At 35.2% G+C, this 22772-nt stretch overlaps 2 protein-coding genes and 1 long non-coding RNA gene across 7 annotated transcripts in view; 1 reads left to right on the forward strand and 2 right to left on the reverse strand.

Annotated features, from left to right (window-relative positions):
* Window positions 1–22772, forward strand: part of LOC134679912 (uncharacterized) — a 170552-nt gene that overhangs the window by 50922 nt on the left and 96858 nt on the right. The gene's annotated exons all lie outside the window — the stretch shown is intronic.
* Window positions 86–22772, reverse strand: part of LOC134679888 (mucin-5AC) — a 151269-nt gene continuing 128582 nt past the window's right edge. The window contains exons 2-16 of one of the 5 annotated variants that reach the window (XM_063538807.1): window positions 17846–18062; window positions 14780–15005; window positions 14414–14697; window positions 11062–11213; window positions 9770–9879; window positions 9409–9455; window positions 9143–9313; window positions 6671–8650; window positions 5917–6015; window positions 5404–5597; window positions 4263–4488; window positions 3683–3975; window positions 3046–3190; window positions 2463–2661; window positions 86–2063 (exon numbers count right to left, since the gene is read on the reverse strand). In XM_063538807.1, the coding sequence (XP_063394877.1) occupies window positions 1905–2063; window positions 2463–2661; window positions 3046–3190; window positions 3683–3975; window positions 4263–4488; window positions 5404–5597; window positions 5917–6015; window positions 6671–8650; window positions 9143–9313; window positions 9409–9455; window positions 9770–9879; window positions 11062–11213; window positions 14414–14697; window positions 14780–15005; window positions 17846–18062 (4502 nt within the window). In that variant the 3' untranslated portion in view covers window positions 86–1904. Of the gene's footprint in view, window positions 2064–2462; window positions 2662–3045; window positions 3191–3682; window positions 3976–4262; window positions 4489–5403; window positions 5598–5916; window positions 6016–6670; window positions 8651–9142; window positions 9314–9408; window positions 9456–9769; window positions 9922–11061; window positions 11214–14413; window positions 14698–14779; window positions 15006–17845; window positions 18063–22772 lie in introns of all 5 variants that reach the window. The other 4 variants (XM_063538806.1, XM_063538808.1, XM_063538809.1 and 1 more) reach the window with 4 other exon arrangements.
* Window positions 11483–14393, reverse strand: LOC134679891 (uncharacterized). Its single transcript, XM_063538818.1, has one exon. The coding sequence runs from the start codon at window positions 14271–14273 to the stop codon at window positions 11547–11549; it is 2727 nt and encodes a 908-aa protein (XP_063394888.1). The 5' UTR covers window positions 14274–14393; the 3' UTR covers window positions 11483–11546.

The raw sequence follows: 22772 nt of genomic DNA on the forward strand, positions 1-22772 counted from the left end.
ACTATGTTTGTGTGGTTGTGTATTTAAAATTTATATGTATGTATAAATAGGGCGAGATATATGGGTAAAATAAAAAGACAAAATCTATTTATTTCAGTTTATTAAACAGCACTGGTCGCAATTTAATAGCTCAGGCACACAGCTAACCAAACACATCGAAATAAAAAAAAAAACTACCTCAGCTCAAATTGCACCATAAATGACCTCAGTGCTTAAAATCCTGTCCAAAACACTCAGTATAGCCGAAAATACAAAAATCTTACAATACATTTCAAAGTGAAACTACCAATTTTAAATACTAAATCTATATTTACAAAATTAGGACTTAAATACTTAATAGGTACCTATCTAGATTTAAATAGATTCGTTGCAAGCGTTTCTTATTCACTTTAGTCTACAGCGGAATGAATATGAGACCAAAGCACTAATTTACTTAATGTAACTTTTAAGAAATAGCTTCGGTCATAGAAAAAATAGCGTTTCTATTCTGCCTCATGAATCTCATGATTTACCAAATATATATACGAGTATATTTTTAAATGATACATTGATGTCTGCAAAACTTGGAACACAAACTTAATCTTAAATATTATTACTTAGCAGTTCATGCAAGCTATTTGTAATTACTTTGTATATATTGCCACATTACTATTTCATTTATTTTATCATATATACATTGGCATCAATTGGATTTAAATAGAGCATAACATAAACATTAATAAATCGAAGCTAAACGTATAAATTATATTGTTCGTTTCAAGAAATTTCGATTTCAATCAGAAAATATGACCCTTATTAGAAACTCATACGGACTTAAACCTAAACATAGCGTTCTTAAGTAGCAGTCGAATAGACATGTGCTTCATCACTGTACAGCGATGTAGTCAGACATCTATCTAACACCGGAAATTTCCTATAAGATGTGTATTTTTAATTCAAAGTTTGTTGTTTGTTGTTGAAGTACATCAATCGGCTATTTTGTTTGATTTAAACATTGAAATATTATGTATATTAGACAGTTATATTTGGTGATATATTTTGCAGTGAAAGAACGCTAATTCATAAGTATCGACTAAACTAACTCTATATTTACAAATTTATATTAAAAGGCAGTGTCAACCACAAAGCTGGCAAGATTAGAAAAATTGATTTTCTAAATTTTAATATGGCTCTCATATATAAAAATGAAAATGGTAATCTGTACCAGAATGACGTTCAAATACTGAAAACTATAACAGTGATTATCACTCTTTCTAATTTACATTAAGATACAATATAATCTAGGCCTCTTCTAGTCATTCAAAGAGTATTTCAGTATTATTAACTAGCACATACGAACACAAAATAGGAAAATAATATTGCAATAATAATTGCACTAAAATTGTTACAATATAAAATAAGTGTGACAATAATTATGATAAAATCGTTGATAACTTCACTCCAAATGATTGAAAACACTTAATATCACAGTTCCCAATACAACGATGGTTGTTAAGAAGGATAAACAAAATTGAACTAATGCAATCGAATCACATTACGGCACGCGGCAGAAGTTTAACTCTAACATTAATATTTGCTTTGTGACCATCGAAATCTAAATGGCACTCTATTGGTGACAAAACAATTTTCACTGCATTAAAGATACAGAGTTTGATCCATACCGCTACACAATTTAAGCATACTACAGTATTGCTTAAGGAGCACTTAATAATTTGACTGGTCTTATCCTTTAGGATCAAGTTAGATATTGCCGCTGTTCTATGAGGATTTAATTGACATATCATTCACGTTCGATTTTAACGTTCTGACAATCAATACGATGTAAGGTTTTTTTTATCCTCATAATCTTGCGGAACTTAATAGATAGTTTCGACCGCGTGACCGATTCTAGAGTAATTTGTTGTTTATTCATCAATATCGTTGTCGATGCGAGAGGATTTGATGCCGGTCTTGCCTGTCCAGGGGTAGATCTCGGGACAGGGCTGACACGTCCTCATGTACCGGACGCCGGATTTATGCCAAAGATTGCACACCTTAGGGTTGTTGCACTTCTTAGGACGGTCCTGGAAAAAAATTGAAATCTATTAATCATTGTCACTTTCAGTACAATATAAGCTGCAAAATGTAACGCGAGCGAGACACACGGTCTTGACGTCAGAGTCAGAATGTAAGTTGATCTTAAAACCTTATAGTTTATCATTATTGCAGTATTCATCTTTAAAGTGTTGAATTGTGACTGTTTCCTTGTTTTTAAGCTTTTAGGCTGGCGTATTGAACATTGTTTTAACCTACGTTATGTGTAACTGTCTCAGCTACTCAACCTTCTTTAAACAGCTGAGATATGACATAAAGGGTTTGATTATGGTAGTTTTAGACTGTTTACTAAAAAACCTTGCAGAAAATTAAGAAAATACCTATTACTAAATTAAAAAAAATACCCTGTAATATAAAACAATACGTACTGGATAGTTGCATTGGAACGGCTGGAAGTTGTTGAGCCTGTTGATGGGCGTGGGGTCCCGCACCCACTGCAGCGCCTGCCAGTTGGTCACGATCCACACGTCCTGCATGCGGTTGATGAAGTCAAGGAACATGATGAATCCCTCCTTGTGGTGGGGCTGCGTGAACCACGCTGCGTGGTAGAAGAGACCGAAGGGTGCCCTGGAAATTTAAATTTAAATTTGTTTACTAAGGTCACACATTCACATTTTCTTATACAATCGACGTATATACTACAGATAAAGAATTGTTTACACTTTTGCACTATCCTCTTTATTTGTAATAAGGCGAAAAATGTAAACGTATCCTTGATGGTATAGGCAAACAGTTAAAAGGGTAAGTAATTTTTGGTCTGACATATGATTTAAATAAATACACTACCAAACATGATAAGCTGCTAAAACAAATATGATTACTTATTTGGTTAGACATCGTTTTAAGTTATTGAAAGATTTCTGCGCATATTCCACTTAATTGTTACAGTGTTTAGGGTAGTTTTAGCGAAGTTTTTTCATGATAATGATAACACATTTGATCTTGACGTACCTGTTTGTAGTGTAATGTCTGTCAAAGTTCTTCAAAAGCATTTTGTAGACTCCTTCAGCTTCAGGAGGATTAGCACAGGCATCACCCATGGAGCAACGGCCACCATTCAAATCTTGCCACATCACCATAGGTACTTCCCAGACTCCTATAAAGTAAAAAAAATATATTATTTAATAACCTTACCAACTATAAGATGGTTATGTAAAAATAAGGGTTTTGTGAAAAAGTGGCCGACTGTACATTTCTTTACGGTTAACGGCTCCAAATTTTATGAGATTGCGTTGATTTATCATAGAGTTCATGGTCATCTTTGGTTCCTATTTACGGTACAGTAGGATGGTATCATAATATTGCATTGTCGAGAGACTCCCTACGCCAAATTTCAGCTATATCGGATACGAAGAAGTGGTCAAATAATGATTGCAATTGTTTAAAACAGCTTATATCCTCCCGAAAGTCCCGAGTACCTTTTAAAAGGATAAATTAGACTATAATGGAATAAAAGAGGGTTCCAAATTCAATACTGCAAAAATGACACTGGATCTTAGGAGGACATATTTTTATCTACATTTTGATAGGTGCGAACGTTGATGATCCTTAAATACATATATTTCAGTGACAACGCAAATAATCTCACCTGGATATGATTTTGTAGGGCAAGGCGGAATCATACAGTCGTGGAACAGTTTGTAGTCAAGAGTATAAGGCCAGCTAGGTGGTCTGTTTTCATAGACGGGCATCGAGGAATCGTACGTGAAGTTAGAATCGTACAACATCTTGAACATCTTGTTTCCTCCGACTGAGAGGAACGGAGCTCTCATTCCTCGGACATCCTCTAGTTTCACACCACCGTACGCTGATAAAATCTCTCTCTGTCCACCCACTTCTCTGTTCCATTTCTTTTGGGAGAATTGTTCTCCAAAACTATGACTGAAAGGTTTAACATGTTACATTAGTCACTGTTTTTCTTAGTGGACTAGAAAAAAGTAGAAGTTAAAAATAAAAAGACATTAAATTAAGTTAAATAGGTAGTCGAAAGTTAATATTAAATCAATTCCAAGAATTTTAAGTTTGAGAGAGTCTAATAGATATATAATTCCAAGATATAAAAGAATATTGAAAGACAGAAAAGGAGTTTCTATAAATTAAAGTAAAATCTGTTTGTTTGATGAAGTGCGCTGAATCCTGTTTATGTGCAGTATTGTTCAAACACTTACGAAATTGTGTGAGAAGCCATCTCGTGTCCAGCAGCATAAAGATTTTGTACTTGGCTGTAATCGGTCCATTCGTGGGACACATAAAATGTGGCTGAGATTGGACAACCGTTGGGGTTCACGCGACCCTTTTCGAAGAGGTCTTGATAAAGAACCTTGTTGAGGTCGTTCACGGAGTCATCGAATGTCAGAAGAACGATCTGGGGCACCGTGTCCACCTCTAGGTCGCCTGTTGTTTTGGGATGTTGGTAGTCGTGCGTGTGGTGATTGGGTGTGTGAGTGAGTGCCAGGAAGAGGAAGAATACGAGACAAGGTATGGTAAGGATGGTCAGAATAAGAAGGAAAGAGAAGAAAACTCATGTTAATAAATTGTTGAAATACTGTTGGATTTTACATACTATAATAAAAATTGATACATAGATGGTCATGAATAGTTGAATACGTTGTTAGTGGTATAGCCCAATAGGAAACATTGGATAGATCCACTACTGCTATTTTTCAGGTAGACTTACGATATCGTATGGGAGGCAAATTCGTGACCATCTGCATAAAGATTCTGAACTTGACTATAATCGGTCCATTCATGGGACACGTAGAATGTGGCAGATATAGGGCAGCCGTTAGGGTTGACTCTTCCATTTTGGAAGAGTTCTTCGTAGTACATTTTATTGAGATCATTTACTGCATCGTCGAACGTAATCAATACCATTTGCGGGGTTTCGTTGACAGGTATATTTCCTATATTATAAACATATTTAGTTTCATTACAACACAGGTAAGAATAATTTTTAATGCATTTAATGCAATATACTCTTAATATAACCACAACAAGCTTGGAGTTATGTTTATTAAGTACCTAAGTTTAATGTTTTAAGATTTCTTTAAGATTGATTGATTTAATTCAAATTCTGCAATATGTTCCATAAAAATGAATAATTCACCGTTTATGTGTTTCTCAAGAAACATTTGGGTGGTATTTTTAATGTTTAAATGATAGACGTTAACAACCTTTCACGATTTGACTTAACACTGCAATAGAAATGCACTTCAAGAATAAATCATCAATCATGTCATCATGTCTTTGGAAAACTTTAGTTTGCATTGATAACTTTAAATCCTTTGAATATTCAAAAAATGATCGTACCAGGTATATCCTTTCCACCGCAGTAGCAGTCAGGTAGCAGGCACACGTCCTTCCTACACTTAGCTGCAGTCTTGTCCGGTGTCGGCTGCGGGTACACAGGCGCTGGTCTCCTCGGGGGATTGGTGTAGATGTCCACGAACTCTGTCGCCTTTGACACGATGGCAGTTGATGGCTTCAAAGTAGGGCGGCTGCGACTGCTCAGAAAAAACGAAAGTTAGTAAAAATACCCACAGTTAATTTACAATGAATTAAATATGAAAGATGAGACGAAGCTGGCTAGTAACTAAATAAAGATGGCTGAAAACTATATTGATGTGCTACGTAAAAATAGTATCACATGATGTAAATTTTGTAGAAAATTTTAAAAATTACAAAACATTGGTGGTAAAACATTTAGATATCAAGTTACTTGAGTGCATTTTTAAACAGAGTGATCGTGACTATGCAAACAACATTGAATGTGAAGAAAACTAAAAGCGTATTTAATTCGATGTTCTCATTTGGCTTTCTAACGTTGGTGGGGTTCCTCTGTTGGACTGTGGCTGATCCAAGGTGGAGTAGTGGGCGGACCCTCTACCGCGAGTGCTGCTGGGGCTTGGGCTGGGGCTGGGTCTGGAATACATAAAGTGTCACGTGAGAAGCTCACAGCGATAGCCTTGGTTAGTACGCGTGGTTTTAAAGATAAAGCGTTTGGTCCTAACTGCAGACCAAATCGATCGTTTAGTTTATAGCCATCAGCATGTTTAATAATATAAAAATGATCATTATTACAACAGTTGATTGTTGCTATATTTTCTCACTTTCACATAAAAAGAAAACTAAGAGTTAAAAATGTAAGATAAATTCACATGCAAGTACCATACTATTTCCAGTGTCATATGGGTGCTCTTACAAACTACATGATGGATTTGCTATGTGGTGCATGATAAGTTGATAAGTAGAGGTATATAAACTACATTGAGGAACTTTCTACATATTATTTTACTACATCTAAAATTACATATTTTATTATATATTTAGGAATATAGGAATGGTCGCGTCAGGAGTTAACAATTCATAAATATTTAACTCAACCGACTTCAAGTCCCCCAATGGAAGAATGTTAAGCGATAGAATTTAGCTGTAGGTGCCATTAAACGAAATGTCTTCATGCTAGTTATACCGCGAGGCGGAAAGTAAGGACGTATAGATAGAAGTCGAAGCCTCCACCTTCCGTAAGTAAATTATATGAGAAATAGGCTGTTTATGCTCTGGCCGGCGATTGTACCTCTGGTATTTGATTTCGTTGCATTTTGGGTTCGGTTGCAGACTGTTGTCTGAAGAGCATTTCGTCGATTGGTAACTCCTGCGCCCAACTCCCGAGTTTGTCGCAGCTAACTTTATTGCGGGATTCACTCGAGAGGCGCGAGTGGGAAAGGATAAACTCTTTTTCGTCGGTGTCGCGTCAACTTTGTAAGTAGTGGTCGATTTTGTACTACTTGTTGTCGAAGCTATTTCGTCTAGGACTTGAGCTGGTCTGTAACGCTCTGTCACAGTCGTTGTCTTAGTTGTTTCAGTAGATTTGGTCAGTTTTGTTAGCTCATTGTCAATGTTATTATTAAAAGTACTGTCAATTTTTGTTAACTGAGTGGAAGGTTGTTCGATAATCGTAAGAAATTTGCGAGAATTTTCCGGCTGTGGTTTAACAGTTGTTTGTGTGTTTTCTGTTACATAATTGTTAAAACTGCTGAATTTAGAATCAGAATATTCTCTGTTAGGTATGTTGCGTAATACATTGTTACTTGGGGTTTGCAACATTGGCGTTGGTGTAGTTTCAGGGTATGCAAAAATTGAAGAAGCAGGTGTAGTAGTAGTAGAGGTTCCTCTGGTTGATATTGATTGACTCGTAGTTGATACGAAATCTCTTTGAGTATAATTGGGAGTATCAACAGTTGTAGGGCTAAACCTAGTAGTCGGTTGCTCTGTTATAATATGCACACGTTGAATATGATGGCGGACAGGCTTCTCATCTATGTATTTCAACATTTTCTTTTGGAAACCTATGTTTACAACTTTTTCTTCTTGAGGCGCAACGGTGCTCACTATCTGTTTTACTCTCTCCGTACTTGAAGCCCCACCAAAATTGCTCAGAAAAGCTTTTATGACAGATTTTACTTTACCGCTAAATACTTCGGTAGTTTGATCAGAGACTTCGTCATCATCGACTTTATAACTATAATATGCGGGTTTAGAACTAAATAATTCTTGAGGCTTAGCAGTTGAACTTAATATGTCTTTCTGTGTTGTGGTATATCTAGTTGAAGAAGCAGTACTGGTCGTAAAGTCAATAGCTTCATTTTTTTTCTCGTTGTTTCTGAGATTGTTTAGAGTTCTGTACGGTGAAACAACAGGTTTATTCCATTGTTCACTTGGTCTTTTGTAATGTTCCCAATCTGGCAAATCTCTGTTTATGGGAGTAGTTGCTTGAATTTGTGTATTTTTAACATTTCGAAGTCCGGTTTCAATCAATGCGTCGGTGTCAATAGTATTTTCTGTAGAGCTTTCTTTCTGGTCGGTGCTGTAAGTAAAAGGAGCTGGGGCCGGTCGTTTGATAACTGTTTTGAGGTAATATTTTGTAGTGGTTGTTGGCGGTGTTGCATAATCTTCTCTAGAAAATTGATATGAAAGTTTTGGCCTACTTTCGGGTCTAGAATAAACAGGTATATCCTCTTCAATACTGGAACGACGCAGTGAACTCTCTGATGATCCAACATTGTCCTCATCAATGAGTGGTTCATATTCTACTGCTTTTTGAACATTTTCTAATTCAGCTTCTTTTATTTCTGTTACTTGTTGCTTTGTTTTTTCTTCAGGCGAGATATGCTTTCGACTTTTATGGTAATTATCAAAAGGCCTGGTCAGAACCGTCAATGTGTAGGGATTATTAGTATTGTTGGGGTTTCGCCTAATCGAGAACCCAGTAGTTAGGGAAATGACCTTTTTGTTTTCATTAGAAGAGGTTTTCACCACTTCCACCGGAATATTATTGTTTTTGTTAGTCACACGAGGAGAATGTCTATGGGTCAGTTTTTCAGTTGGTAAGTTTTCTTTCAACCTATGAGTATTATCAGTCTTTTCAAAGGGCTTAGCGAGGGATGAAAGGTTTATTATAGGGTTTGAAGTGGGAACTGTCATAGGGGACCCGTCAGAAGGGTTTTGGTCTGAGGAATTATTAGGATTGAGGTTAAGGTTCTCATCTGTGGATGATCTGTTGAATACAAACCAAAAGAAAACTTTCTAATTTAAGCTCTTAAATATTTCCTATAAATACTTAACATAAAGTACGACAAAGAAGCCTAAATGACGTTTTCTTATTGGATAGTACAGTTTAGTAAAATTAAATAGCGGAAACAGGGTGGAAATATTAAATAGTTTATAAAAGTCGGGGATTAAAGGATAAAAGATACCACAAAAGCTTAACAAAACTGTCGCACGGTACAGCCAGCTTTCATAAGCAGAATGTAGGAAGAGCCAAGACGTGAAATGTATGTACATGTTTACAAAATGTTTGTGAAAACTTTAAACTGAATTTTGGTTAAAATGTATAAATGATTAGTATGTTAGTTGTTAAAAAATAAAATCAGTTTAAAGATGATGATTTTAAATTTGAAACTGAAATGAATTTACCGATGTTAATGAGTTTAAATATGTATGGGACAAGCTTGGATGAGTTTGTTGTTGACGATTCCTTTTGTAGTACCTTGGAGAGTATCTAGACGGGGTCATTGCTTCGGTGAAGGGTGCAGTAGTAGGGCGATATGTTGTGGTTGTGCTAGTGCTTGTCGTAGGAGTAGTGCTAATAGAGGTAGCTTCGTAAATCGTCGTCTTCACACTGCTAGGGTGTTCGTAACCCAATTCGTTACCTTCGCCCCTGAATCATTCGCAATTACGGTTAAGAATTGATGTTATTTAGTTACTACAATACTGCTAAAATCAGTAATATTTAGAAATTGCTTGATATCTTACCTGGTTGATTGACGGACCGGTGCTTGGTATTGATTCTGATTACTTATCTGAAAAATTAAATTTACGCGTGTTGATAGGCGTTATAGTCAACATTATCTAATTTCTTAAATATCATTAGTCAATTAGACCTGAATGTGACCTAGGATTTTGATAGCACAGACTGTGCCAGTAGTATTTTAAACGTCAAAATTCTATGAAATTATGACTTTTAAAATAACACTAGCACAGTATGTGCTATTAAAATCGCTGCTGAGTTAGCTTGGACTGACTTTAATGTCATCTAAAAAATCTTATTTATTTAAATAAACTGTTCAGTATTAGAGAAATATAGATAGGATACAAAAAATGTTATGTTTCTTACCTGTCCTTGGATAAGTGTGTCATCATAGTCGTCAGCGGACGGTCTCTGCGTATACTGCACGGGCTCAGGTCTCCTGACCGGGGGCGGGGTGCCGCGGTACGTCTGCTGGACTGCAGGGCGGAGCGAGGCCGTGTTATATTGTTGAACATAATCTGCCGACACCGCACCAACCGCCCGTTAGTTACCTTACCCAGTGTATGTTGAGTCTTGTCTTAGGGTTTTTTCTGATAGTGATGAAGATGAAAGAATTGCCGATGCCGATGCTATTTTGAGCGTATATTAAGGTATGGGAGCCCACTTCAATGATTTAGGTAAGTACTGTTATAAATATACAGTTAGACAACAAAGTGTATCTGAACATTATTCATTTAGTGTACTGACGATACTTGTTGGAGGTGATTTGTCAGCTAATTCGATGAATTCATAATAGATATATTTATGTACAATGTGTAACAATACATGTTAATATACCAAGAAAACAAGACATTTTCAATTCCTTCGCTTCGGCAGTCCTTTTTGAAGATTTTAGTTTGTGTTTTTGTTTAAATTTTGGATGTATCAAACCAGAAACATCAAAGTATGTATTAAACATTACAACTCAATTATTTTTAAAGAATGAGGAATATACTTACATACATGTTTACAAATAATTTTTTTAATGGGCACCCTACAAAGTACGTACGCTTACAACTTAAGTAAAAGTCAATACTTTTGCCGTATTTGTGTCAGATACATTTATAAGATTAGTTGTTTGTGTTATCGTAGGTGCTTTGAGGAGTACGGAGTTAAAAATGGTTTATCTAAACGAGTATGATGTGATAAACCCGTGTCCATGAGAGATGCTGTAGTAACAAGTGAGAATGCATAGTGATTATGCTCGTACACAGGTGATGATGAAGTGATTTAATTTGATGATTAGATTTGTGAAATTAGGATGTCACTTTTAAAATGTTTATTGTGTTTATATACAACCGAATTAGGTCTGTGTTGACTCTTGTGCTAAACTTGCATAATGCAGTGCACAGCACACCATTTCTGTGAATTGCAGCAAGTGTACATTTGTGCAATCACACATATTAGTGAATATAGTGAATTAAAAAACGATGAACCATTTTGATTCCCATCGCAAAATTATCAGTGTCAAACATATCTCAAGTTAACAATATTTCAGTACATAATGTACTAAAACATGCAATTTCAGCTTAAACTCTGACCAAGTGCATTTTTATGCTTTATAAACATTACTTAAATCATAATTTATAACTTATATGAAAATATGCTTCATAACATACCTGTGTCTTTATATAATTCACCATCTTCATCGTAAACAGCGTAGTATGGATCAAATTGGTCAGGAGAGTAATTTTGAGTTCCATTATACAGCATTTTAGGACGTGGGCTGGCGGTGTATGTGGCTGGAGTTACGTTGTCAACTGGTTCCAAGCTGTAAATAAAATAAGTTCCAACATCCTAATATTTCACAGAAACAATATTAATCAAATTAATTCCTTTATTACTCTCAGTCCAAGTTTTAGTCCACGTCCAGTCAGTGTTAGTTCAATCAGTAAATTGTCTAAGTGTGATCACAAATCAGTCTGTACATTCTGTACAATCTGTTTATGCGTATTTGAGTACAGAAACATGGTAAGAATTGTTATTTATTTAGAACAGTCATTATTTTGACCGTAAGAAATTTCAGATCAATGGTTAAGGAAAGCCTAAAATAAAAATAGTGCATAGGATATGTACAAAGTGGTCAAGTATAGGTTCTGTGTTGTCAGTCGTACCTGTTTGTCTTGTCATCGTGTCTAGTCTTAGTTAATCGAGTCTCCTGGTTATGATTGTCACGAGGAGTAGTCATCTTCGTCTGGGCTACCAGGTTGTGGTGTCGTATCCTGCCTCTATTCTGCTTGTTGTCTTCAGTTTGAGTAGTTTCCTTTACGGTAGTGGGTTTAGCCAGCCTATGCCTAACTGTGTACGGTCTTAGAGTAGTCTGATTTAAATATTTTGGAGGTCTAGCAGTAAAAGGTCCATTATTATGGCCTGGTTTTCTTATGTGGAATGTCCTATTCCTAGGTGCATGGTGAACGATTTCATAGTTAGATACTTCAGGACGCATCAATACTGTTGGTGCAGGCGAAACAAAATCTACCATGACCGGAACGGGTATTTTAGTCTTTTGTCGTTCTTTGTGAGGAGCTTTTGTAACAACGGAAACATCATTATGATTTTTAGTGGCTGATTCTGTTTTATAATTAGACGGTTGATGATAATTTGCTCGTTGAGGAGTAATATGAACTGTTGGTTCATCTTCGTCACTTTCGTAACTCTCACTGTCATCATATTCTTGATAATTTTGAGCCATAGGTGGTCTTTGTGGTTTTATCTCGGAACTGGGCATGTAAATTGATTTGACTGGCGGTTCATAATAATATTGCTCATCTTCATCGTCGTAGTAATAGTCGGCCATTTCGGGAGATGGTTTTGGAATCGGTCTTCGCTTTGCTGGTTGTTTCGTTGTAGTAGGGACTGAGTCTTTGATAGAAATTGCGGTATTTTGATTAACTGGAGATTGCACCGACGGTCTAAATGTTTGTGCAAATAAGTTTTCAAGCTTGGGAAGATTTGAGAACGAAGTTGGTCTTGGAGTTGAATGTAAATATAATTCTGTCGTTGGACGGTTCCAGTAATGTTGAAGAGCTGCCAGTTGTTCATTAGCTAAAGTTGTTAATGGTTTTGATGTTGATTGTTTGAAAGATAAATATGCATTATGAGGTTTAATTGAAGATACAAGATATGGCTTTACAGTTGAAATAAAATATGGACGACCCGTTACAGGTTTTTCTTGTTTTATCAAATATTGTAATTTAGGTGTAGAAAGTAATATAGGCGCTCCTGTTCCCGTTTGTAATAAATATGGCCTCTGGGTTATAGAATACACTTGCTGAGTTTCTCCTTTATGCTGTGTATGGTTTAAATTAGGTCTCTGTGTCGAATCTATGGGTTTATTAAAGTTATAACTTATTGGTAAAATGCGTTCATCTCTAAAATTTGGGGGTTTCAGTTTTGGCAATGCAGCGTCTAATGGTGTACCAGCGCTCTGTTGAACATCCTGGGTTTGGTCATTATTGAATCTAACAGTCTGCTGATGATGATAATGTGGTCTAAAATTCAACTGTTGTGATTTTTCAGGTTGTTTCGTTGTAAGCACGTTTGAATTAATTTGACTAGAATCAACAGAAGTGCTGGGGAGATTAATTGAGCTAAATGGTCGAGGAGTACTCATACCCTGATAATTTAATGTGGATGATCTTATTCCAGAATTTACTGATACAGAGGTAGGCCGTTCAGATGGTCTCGTGATTAATGCAGCATTTTGAGTCACTTTTGGCTTCGGCGTTGTGACACCTATAGCTTCATAATGCTCATCCCTAAGTTTTTCTAAGAATGCATCAAAATCGAAATTGGGATTTGCAAATGGATTTTCAATATCAGCAAATTTATTTCTGGGATGTGTAAATTCGTACGGTGGTTCGGGAAAATCAAATTTAAAGTGACTTTTTTCGTCATCATCATCATTTTCTGAAGAGCTTTCTTCAGAAGACTCCTCGTCATCATTTTCATTCGATGTGTCTTCATCACTATAATTTTCTTGTTTATTAGGTCCATTATTGGCATCAGGTCGATTTGATTCGCCTTTTATTGGTTGTGATGGACTTCTCTGTGCATTGTTAAATGGCGAAATGTTTGAAACTGGTTTACCAGTGACTACCGAACTTGGCAAAAGAGATGAGTCATGCACTATATTATGACTATTCTGGTTATTAGTATAAAATGACTGAGCAGGATGGCGGTTAGAGTTTTGATTATTTTGTTTTGGAGCATTATTATAAAATCCTCCAGCCAATGCTGCAAAGGGGTTTTCACTATTTTTCAGCGCTGATATTGGTGGGCTTTTTGTAATAATTTGAGTAGCAGAATTCATAGGATTATGGGGTAACCTTTGACTGAATGGATCAGAAGGACTAGCCTTAAATGGCCTCTGAGATTGTGTGTTATCATTTTGGTACGCAAAAGGATTTGCAGTCGAATATATATTGTTAACGGCTGTATGAGGTTTGCTGGAGGCATCATACAAATTATTTTTATGAAGTCCGTTCAATGATGACTGATGGTGTCTTATATTTTGGCTACTAGCATGAGGAGGTAAATCGATAAATTTGATGGGTTTTGAATTGGGCCAATTTTTAACTGCAGTTTTATAACCATTTTTTAAATAATATCTAATTTGTCTTTTTCCTCGTTCACTATCTTCATGTACATTTTCTTCGTCATCGTCTTCTGTTGGGTCGATTTCTATGTATTCCATTATTTCATCACTATCACTCCTTTGGGAGATCTTATCTGTATTGTTAGTATTACTGTTAGAACTGTCGTCGGTAATTTCTCTTTTTCTCCTTAGAATAGGTTTTTCAACAACGTTATTACTGTCTATCTCGTTCATTACAATGTCTAACTGTTCGTCAAGAAGAGAGTCAGTAACGTTGTCACTTGTGTCCTCACTGAAATAATTATATGTCAATTAGTGTATTTACCTACACTGTCAAACATTTCTCCGTCTTTTAATAAGCTACAAATACTTACCGATAGGTCTGAGGTGCTTGAGTAGCGGTAGCTGTTCTTCTTTCTTCAACTTGTGTGCCAAAAGAGAAGGACCCTATTTTACCATTGTTTTGTGAAATAGATGCAGGAATAATGTTATTGTTAAGATTTCTTCCAGTGCTGGCGACTTGCGAAACATAACCGTCCCTGTCTTTCTGCACTTGTCCAATGGTTGATGGCTGTCCTCGATATACACGTTGTTGTCTGTCGCTTTCGATTTCTTCGACTGGTGGTAGATCATCTTCAACATCAGCATATAATTGTTGCTGTAAAATCAAATTATGCGATTAGATTCAAGATTCACAGACAAAACCCAAGATACCTAGGAAGTTGAATATTTCAACTGACCTTTTCGTATTCATCTCGGTTGAACTTGGGTTGTCCTCTAGAGGTAACGACAGGGTTGGGCTGCACCCGAGGCGGTGGTGGCGGGTTGCGGCGCGGCGGAGGTGGGGGCGGGGGGTCGCGTTCCCGCTCGCTGATGCGTTCGAGGTCGTCGGAGACCAGGGCTGCGCCGGTGCCGGTGGCGTCGCAGCCAACGTTGCGCGGCCAATCGCATGTTTGGAGCTCGTGGCTGAAATGAATTACATTTTGTAATAAGCAATAAACACTACGATCGTAATATAATACATTTTAAACGATGGCAGAGCGCTGGAGCATCGATCCAGAGGCCGTGAGTTCAAGTCACACCCAAGACAGTAATTTTTCCACTTTTAAAATTTATTCTTTAAGGGCGATTCTCAGAGATGACATTCGGTGCCTGACTTCGGTGCCAAATTTTTTTTTTAACTTATATAATATGCGAGTTTATTTCCTAAAATCTACCCTTAATATAAAAAATATTGGTAGTGGAGGCCGCCATTAGAACCTTATAGTTTTCAAGATATTTGAGATTTAAAAAACACCGAAATCATGTGCAGGCACTGAAATCAATTTGCGTCACCGAATTCAATAATGCTTACACCAAAATCACATTTAGGTTTTATATCTCAATTATATAATTATTTTAATCATATTTTTCAATCCTATTTGTTGATAAGCGATGTAACAAGGCTAATGATCTCGAAAGCTTACATAAATTTAATAGATATAGACTCAAGATTTTAAAATAACCAAATTACGGCTTGTAAATCAACATCTCTAGAAGATATCCCACACTATATGACTGGCCTCATATAATAGGGTGATGTGTGGTCCTGAAATGAGTTTCAGACATGTCAACATTGTCGACCACAAATTCGCACATTATAATCATTTATTCATTGCATTATTATATCCATGAAGGAGAAGATGTTTGTTTCACGCAATCCGACCGCACACTAATCTAAAAAAAACTTATGTTACCTGCACCCGATAAACAATACACTCTTGAGTGGTGTTCAATGCTCATTAAATATTTAATGTACTTATAAAGCAATATGATGCAATACGGAAAACAAGTATTTTTTAAATAAAAGAGTTTAAAAGCGTGAACTCCGTCAATTTAAAACTATAATATTTGAAGTAGTCGAGTAATGCTTGAAGATCCAACTACCAATTAATTATGATTTCCAGCACCCTCAAACACTTGAGCTAAATTGTAACAAAGTTGTTGACAAAGACATAAGACATTGAGGATTGTTAAAACATTTGCTGTCTTCAATTTGTGTCTATGGCTATCCTTTAGAAATATCGATCAGTAGGTACGCTCAGTGCCTTTGAAGCGATCTCGACATTAGAATGCTATTTTATTTTTAATCCCTTGTTCTGTACATCCTGTCCCTTGGGTTCACCTTGCATAGTACTTACATACACAAGTTATTTTAAAAGAAGTGGGATCTAATTGACTACATTTATTTAACATGGCTGACATGTTTAAAGGTATCGAGGTGTAGGGCCTCCGGTGATATAGAGGACAACGAACATAATTTACTTAATTGGTTGGAAAAGAATATCAAGACAGAGAAAGAAACATTGGGTCTATACGTCTGGTTTAAAAAACTACTAATAGTGAACTAGTGATTTTGTGTACCTACTATGACATAATTTACTTACAAACATAATTTTACGTTTGTACAACGTATCTTTCACTTTTTAGACATGATAAATTAGTACAACGAACTAGTTTACAAAGCAGGATTAGAATTCAGTGATCACTTTTTTGATATCGGTGGTCAAAAAATCCACCGAAACCAGGGAAATCAACACCAGCGATATCAAAATTAATCGCTTTTTAGCACTTACAGAAATAGCATGAACGATACAGAGGAGATGTAATAATGGTGGATTTACGTACTTTCAATGACTTCTTAATCACTTACATAACGATAATTGCACTAAAACTTTCGGAGTAAATTGCACCACCGATCTCAAAAAAACATAGGACCAAACCCAGCGAAGGACGGAGAAACGTTTAAAAAATCACTTTATTGTACTGTGACTGTACCTCTACTTTATTCAACGGTTAAGGCACAACTAAAGCATACTATGTATGAGACACTGAGTTCCTGGTCTACAACTTTGAAGGAGTACTGACATGTTTTGCAAATTACACCGATATCAGTCACTAGCCCGGGACACATCGTAAATTTGGTTTTATTCAATGTGTTGAGCAAACACATTATTGTGATATAAAGAATATGATAAGCTAACTAATACCCTATGCGTGAATACCCATAATAACTCCGATCTAATGCCCCATCTTGAGTAATAATTTTTTGTTTCATAAAATCTGGGTGCGGGACACGCCCACCGAACATCATTTTTGGCATTTGAATATCTTTTTCTTGTATTATATAAATAATAAATAAATAATTTGATAGTGTCCCAGACAGAATATAAGCTGAAGATCATGCCTAAATTAATTCAGATTTATTGAACAGTAAATTCAATCAATTACTGCCCCGGACACGTAAAAACGGCCCTCCTGAGAAATGCCCCTAAGCTTAATCAGTGTAACTAATTAAGATTACTCTCAAACATATGATACTCTATCATATTACTTGCATTACTTATAAATGCGCTACAAGCCTTAAATAGCAAATTATTATTTGTCCTTATCTGTCTTGAACTTTGATTATTCATGTAAGATAGGGATAAAACATAAATTAACTAAAAGGGCTAAGTAAAGTTTTATAAACAAGAAGACAGGAGCAAGAGTGAATCTAATCTGAACAACGTCAAAAGAGCTGTTGAAAACTTAAATAATTATTGCTGCATAGGCTTTGCCCATATCAAGCAATTTCAAATTATTTGGAGACCTGCCGGCCTAGCCAAGGTTACAATAGCTATCGCTTCGACAACGAAAAGCATAATGTCTCTCTATCCTTCTTCCATATTAGCGCGACAGTGACAGTTGCGTTTCGATCGCTACGGAGCGTAAGCGATTGGCATCTTGGCTACGCGGCCTGAATAGCTAATGAAGAGTATTTATACCTGTACATAAGGCCACCAGTGCAAGATTCGAGTAGAGCGCCGCCAAATACGCATACGTAGTATAAAGTGCAGTCGTTAGGGTGTGGGTAATATCCGAACTCTTCAGGGCAGTCGAAGTCGGCATCCCGTTTGATGTCAGCGGCTACAGGAACGCTTCTGATTGGTCCAGAGCGCCTGCTGTCGTGCCGTGAGCGATCTGATTGGGCCGCTAGGCATTCTGAAAATGAAAAGATACAATAATTAATATTTATGGATATAACAATAGATATATTTAAGTTACTTTTGTATAATAAATAAATATAATTATTTTATAACAATAAATATTAAGTATACCTCATATTATAAATATGAATGTCTGTTACTTAAACACGAAACTAAAGGCTTTTGTTTAGGAACCTATATGTTGGCCGGGATGCGATTTTGATACGCAGGGGTGGAAGCATCTATTATACAATAGATACGGGACTATTATGGGCCCATTTCTCGAACGGTATTAGAGTAATAAAACTAACAATATCAGACTAATATCGTTCATGATATGATGATGGGCCCTATGACGCCAACTAAATCACAATCAAAGGTTATAGTGCTCTTTCGGATGTTATGCCAGTAGGGCAGTTACTGTACTTTTCGTTTTTCTTGGTCTATAAAAAAGGGTAAAAATCTGAATAGCCATTTACTGCACTCAAACAGGAACTGGAGTAAAACAAGACATCTAATAGCGGCAATTTTAATTATTAAAACAGACGTGCCTCTAAGTAAGGTCATTTTGCAATCAACTTGAATGTGGTCGATTCCCACGTTATTAAGCTGTCACAAAATTTTTCGATTAAATTCTTCACGTACAATCAATTCAACTCCATCTAGGGATTCTGGTATTCAGTTCTTGATGTAAAAAATATATTAGAGTGACAATCTATTTTTACTCAATTAGTCAATATTAATAGATTTTGTGCCGTTATATTTTAGTTTTCATTCTATATTGGTGAAACTGAAACCTAGTACTTTCTTAACTTAGTTCTTATTGGCTAAAATTACTTTGTGGGTCTAGCGACTATAACATTTTATCGTTACCAATAATGTTAATAGATATGTATTTACGAGGCAAATGACTATCAATAGTACACTAGTAAACTATTATAGTAGTGCAACTACGAACATGAAGTATGCGCCTTGCGAAATTTTCGTCCTTGTGCGCCAAAGTGCATTGTTGCATTACTAGGAGAACTCGTAGATAAAATAATCTGTGTCGGGTTTATCTAGATTTAACCAGTTAAAGGCTGGGCTTGCAGAATGCAGGCTTTGTTGTAATTAAATATGGTAATTTGAGGTCAGGATCTTTAGTAGATTTTGTAGTTAAATCGGTAAGTGCACTATGTTAGTTTTTTTTACATTTGTAAACAACATATATGCAATGTAGTAAATGATAATCGTTAGTGAGCCTTAACTTGGATTTTATAGGTTCTATAAAAATAACGTAAATTAAATTTAGAATAACAAGCAGCGAAAAACATGTTAAACTAACAATATAACAAATATCACTAAGCAATCTTGCAAAATTTGTTCATCCAACTTTGGCTCATGGCGCAATATTAAAATGTTGCTCCGATTCCCAAAACTGTTGTCATTATCTCTTTACGCATTCACGTCAAGTATCACAGCATCAGACATTAAGAGATTTATCTCGTTGAGCTCTTTCTGTCACGTTTGCATTGCCATCACGAGCCAGTGTGGGATTTGGCACAAATGCAAACGGGGCGTAAAATTTGGTTGAAATCATACGTGTCATCCGCAGAGTGTCCATAGATATGTAGTGCAGCATCACAGATTGAAAGGTCACATAAATTTATATAAAAATTGCGTAATAGAAGAAAATATACCCTTTATAGTTACGAAGATTCTCAGAGTATACAAGAATCTATTTACTTACTTACAGTTTACAAAAATAACTTAAATTTACAAAATTAGAAATTGAAACATCAACTGTCAGCACCTTGTTTCAAGCCTAAAATTATTAAAATACGAGTATCTTAACCTACTACTGGTGCATCTCGACTGTCTCGTTAGATTCCTTGTTTCTTTTATTAGTATGTGTATACCCTAATATCTATGCACTTCAGTACATACTACACACGCGATGTGCAATAGTTACAAGTATATCGTCTTTTCGTACGAGTAAGTATTATGCGTCAGTGTCGCTCATGGTATGTCACTTATGGTATGTCAGAAAGTGACGACAACGCTGACAGACGATAAGAGTGCGACCAATCGATCATCTCAGATCGGGCAGTAGGGATAATTAATTTGTCTATTGATCTATCTTATACTAGAGGAGTTGTATGAAAACTTGTAGGTGAGGGTCAAAATAATTCCCACAAAGACGGGGTTTGATTTTTTTAGTTCTTTGTGTGTATCTTTATGACATACTAAAAATATATCAAAATATATGCATGCAAAACGCATTTATTGAGATTTGAAATTTGAAAAATCAAAAAATATATTAAAAATCGTGTGTGGTATCAAATGACAGGAAATTACACGCTAAAAAAGATTGTGAGGTTGATTTTACAAAATAAAATTAAAAAACAAAGTGGTGGCTTAAAAACTGAATTTTTTTCAATGTTGTAAATTATTTTCTACACTGAAAACTAAACTAAACTATTATAGTTTTACTTCATGAATACTTATTTTAAATTATATTAATATAATATGAAAAATATAGGCTCTATATTAATTTTAAAAGTTTTATCAATAAACTGAACGCACTTCAAAGGAGGTGCTTGGCAGAATATAAAACAAACAAAAACGACTGTAGACTGGTCATATTTTTGTAAAAATCGATTTCGACTGGCAAATCATATTACTTTTTGGAAACCGGGTTTTTTTACCCTAATTAGACCCCGCTGAATCCGAATTTGCTCGATCGAATTCTTGGCCGGAAGTGAGATATTTGATATTTAAGGTCCCTTTTTTTAGTATGTCGTAAATAACTCTTAAACGGTGGCGCATAGCAAAAATGTTCTTATACGTGAGTAATCTGCATAAAATTGCCCACAAGAAAGATTCAGTACAATTTTTCGCTAGGATCAATATTCAAAGAGATATTAAAGCGGGAAAGTTAATTATAATCACTTCTAAGGTCCCTTTTTTTAGTTTTTCGTGAATAACTCGTAAACGGTGGCCAATATAAAAAATGTTGTTAAATGTTAATAATCTACACAAAATCCTCTATAAAAAAGATTCAGTACTCTTTTCGCAGGGATAATTACTTAAAAAGAGAATAAAGAGGGAAAGTTAATTATAATAAATTCTAAGGTTCCTTGTTTTTATTTTTTCGTTAATAATTTGAAAAGTATGACTCATAGCAAAAAAAAAACTTATACATAAATAATAAACATAAAATTTCCTACAAGAAACATGAAGAATACTTTTCGCTAGGATCAATATTTGAAACGATATTAAAGGAAGAAAGTTCATAACAATCAATTCACAGGCCACTTTATTTTAGTTTTTCGTAAATAATTTGTAAAGTATGACCTATTTTGCTATGGGCCACAGTTTACAAGTTATTTACGAAAAACTAAAAATGGACTTTAAAATTTATTATAATTAACTTACCCGCTGCTTTATTTTTTTAAATATTGTTCCTAGCGAAAAGTGTTGTAAATGTTTCTTGTAGGAAATTTTATGTTTAATATTCATGTATAAGTTTTTTTTTCCTATGAGTCATATTTTTTAAATTATTGACGAAAAAGTATAAATAAGGAACCTTTGAATTTATTATAATTAACTTTCCCTCTTTATTATCTTTTTAAGTAATCATCCCTGTGAAAAGTGTACTGAATCTTTTTTATAGAGGATTTTGTATAGATTATTAACATTTAACAACATTTTTTATATTCGCCACCGTTTACGAGTTATTTACGAAAAACTAAAAAAAGGGACCTTAGAAGTGATTATAATTAACTTTCCCGCGTTAATATCTCTTTGAATATTGATCCTAGCGAAATATTGTACTGAATCTTTCTTCTGGGCAATTTTATGCAGATTACTCATGTATAAGAACATTTTTGCTATGCGCCACCGTTTAAGAGTTATTTACGACATACTAAAAAAAGGGACCTTAAATATCAAATATCTCACTTCCGGCCAAGAATTCGATCGAGCAAATTCGGATTCAGCGGGGTCTAATTAGGGTAAAAAAACCCGGTTTCCAAAAAGTAATATGATTTGCCAGTCGAAATCGATTTTTACAAAAATATGACCAGTCTACAGTCGTTTTTGTTTGTTTTATATTCTGCCAAGCACCTCCTTTGAAGTGCGTTCAGTTTATTGATAAAACTTTTAAAATTAATATAGAGCCTATATTTTTCATATTATATTAATATAATTTAAAATAAGTATTCATGAATTAAATATTCTTTTCTTTTACACAATGTATTTTGATGTGTAAAACTATAATAGTTTAGTTTAGTTTTCAGTGTAGAAAATAATTTTCAACATTGAAAAAAAATTCAGTTTTTAAGTCACCACTTTGTTTTTTATTTTTATTTTGTAAAATCAACCTCACAATCTTTTTTAGCGTGTAATTTCCTGTCATTTGATACCACACATGATTTTTAATATTTTTTTGATTTATCAAATTTCAAATGTCAATATATGCGTTTTGCATGCATATATTTTGATATATTTTTAGTATGTCATAAAGATACACACAAAGAACTAAAAACATCAAACCCCGTCTTTGTGGGAATTATTTTGACCCCAAAGGCCATATATCCTCTCTACTATTAGGTATGGATTTATTTAGTAACGCTCTATCATAACTACGTGTCGTAGGTTAGGTTCGCATAGTGATCCAAAGGTCTCGAGCGTTTTAGCTCTTTTTTTAGGGCTCGCCTCATCTCTTGACGCCTAAAAGGCTAAA

This window comes from Cydia fagiglandana, chromosome 3, assembly GCF_963556715.1.
Source record: "Cydia fagiglandana chromosome 3, ilCydFagi1.1, whole genome shotgun sequence".
NCBI classification, from domain to species: domain Eukaryota; kingdom Metazoa; phylum Arthropoda; class Insecta; order Lepidoptera; family Tortricidae; genus Cydia; species Cydia fagiglandana.

What these genes read in the sequence shown, in the direction of transcription:
- LOC134679891 (XM_063538818.1), bottom strand. Translation starts at nt 14,273, where the DNA reads ATGAACGAGATAGACAGTAATAACGTTGTTGAAAAACCTATTCTAAGG.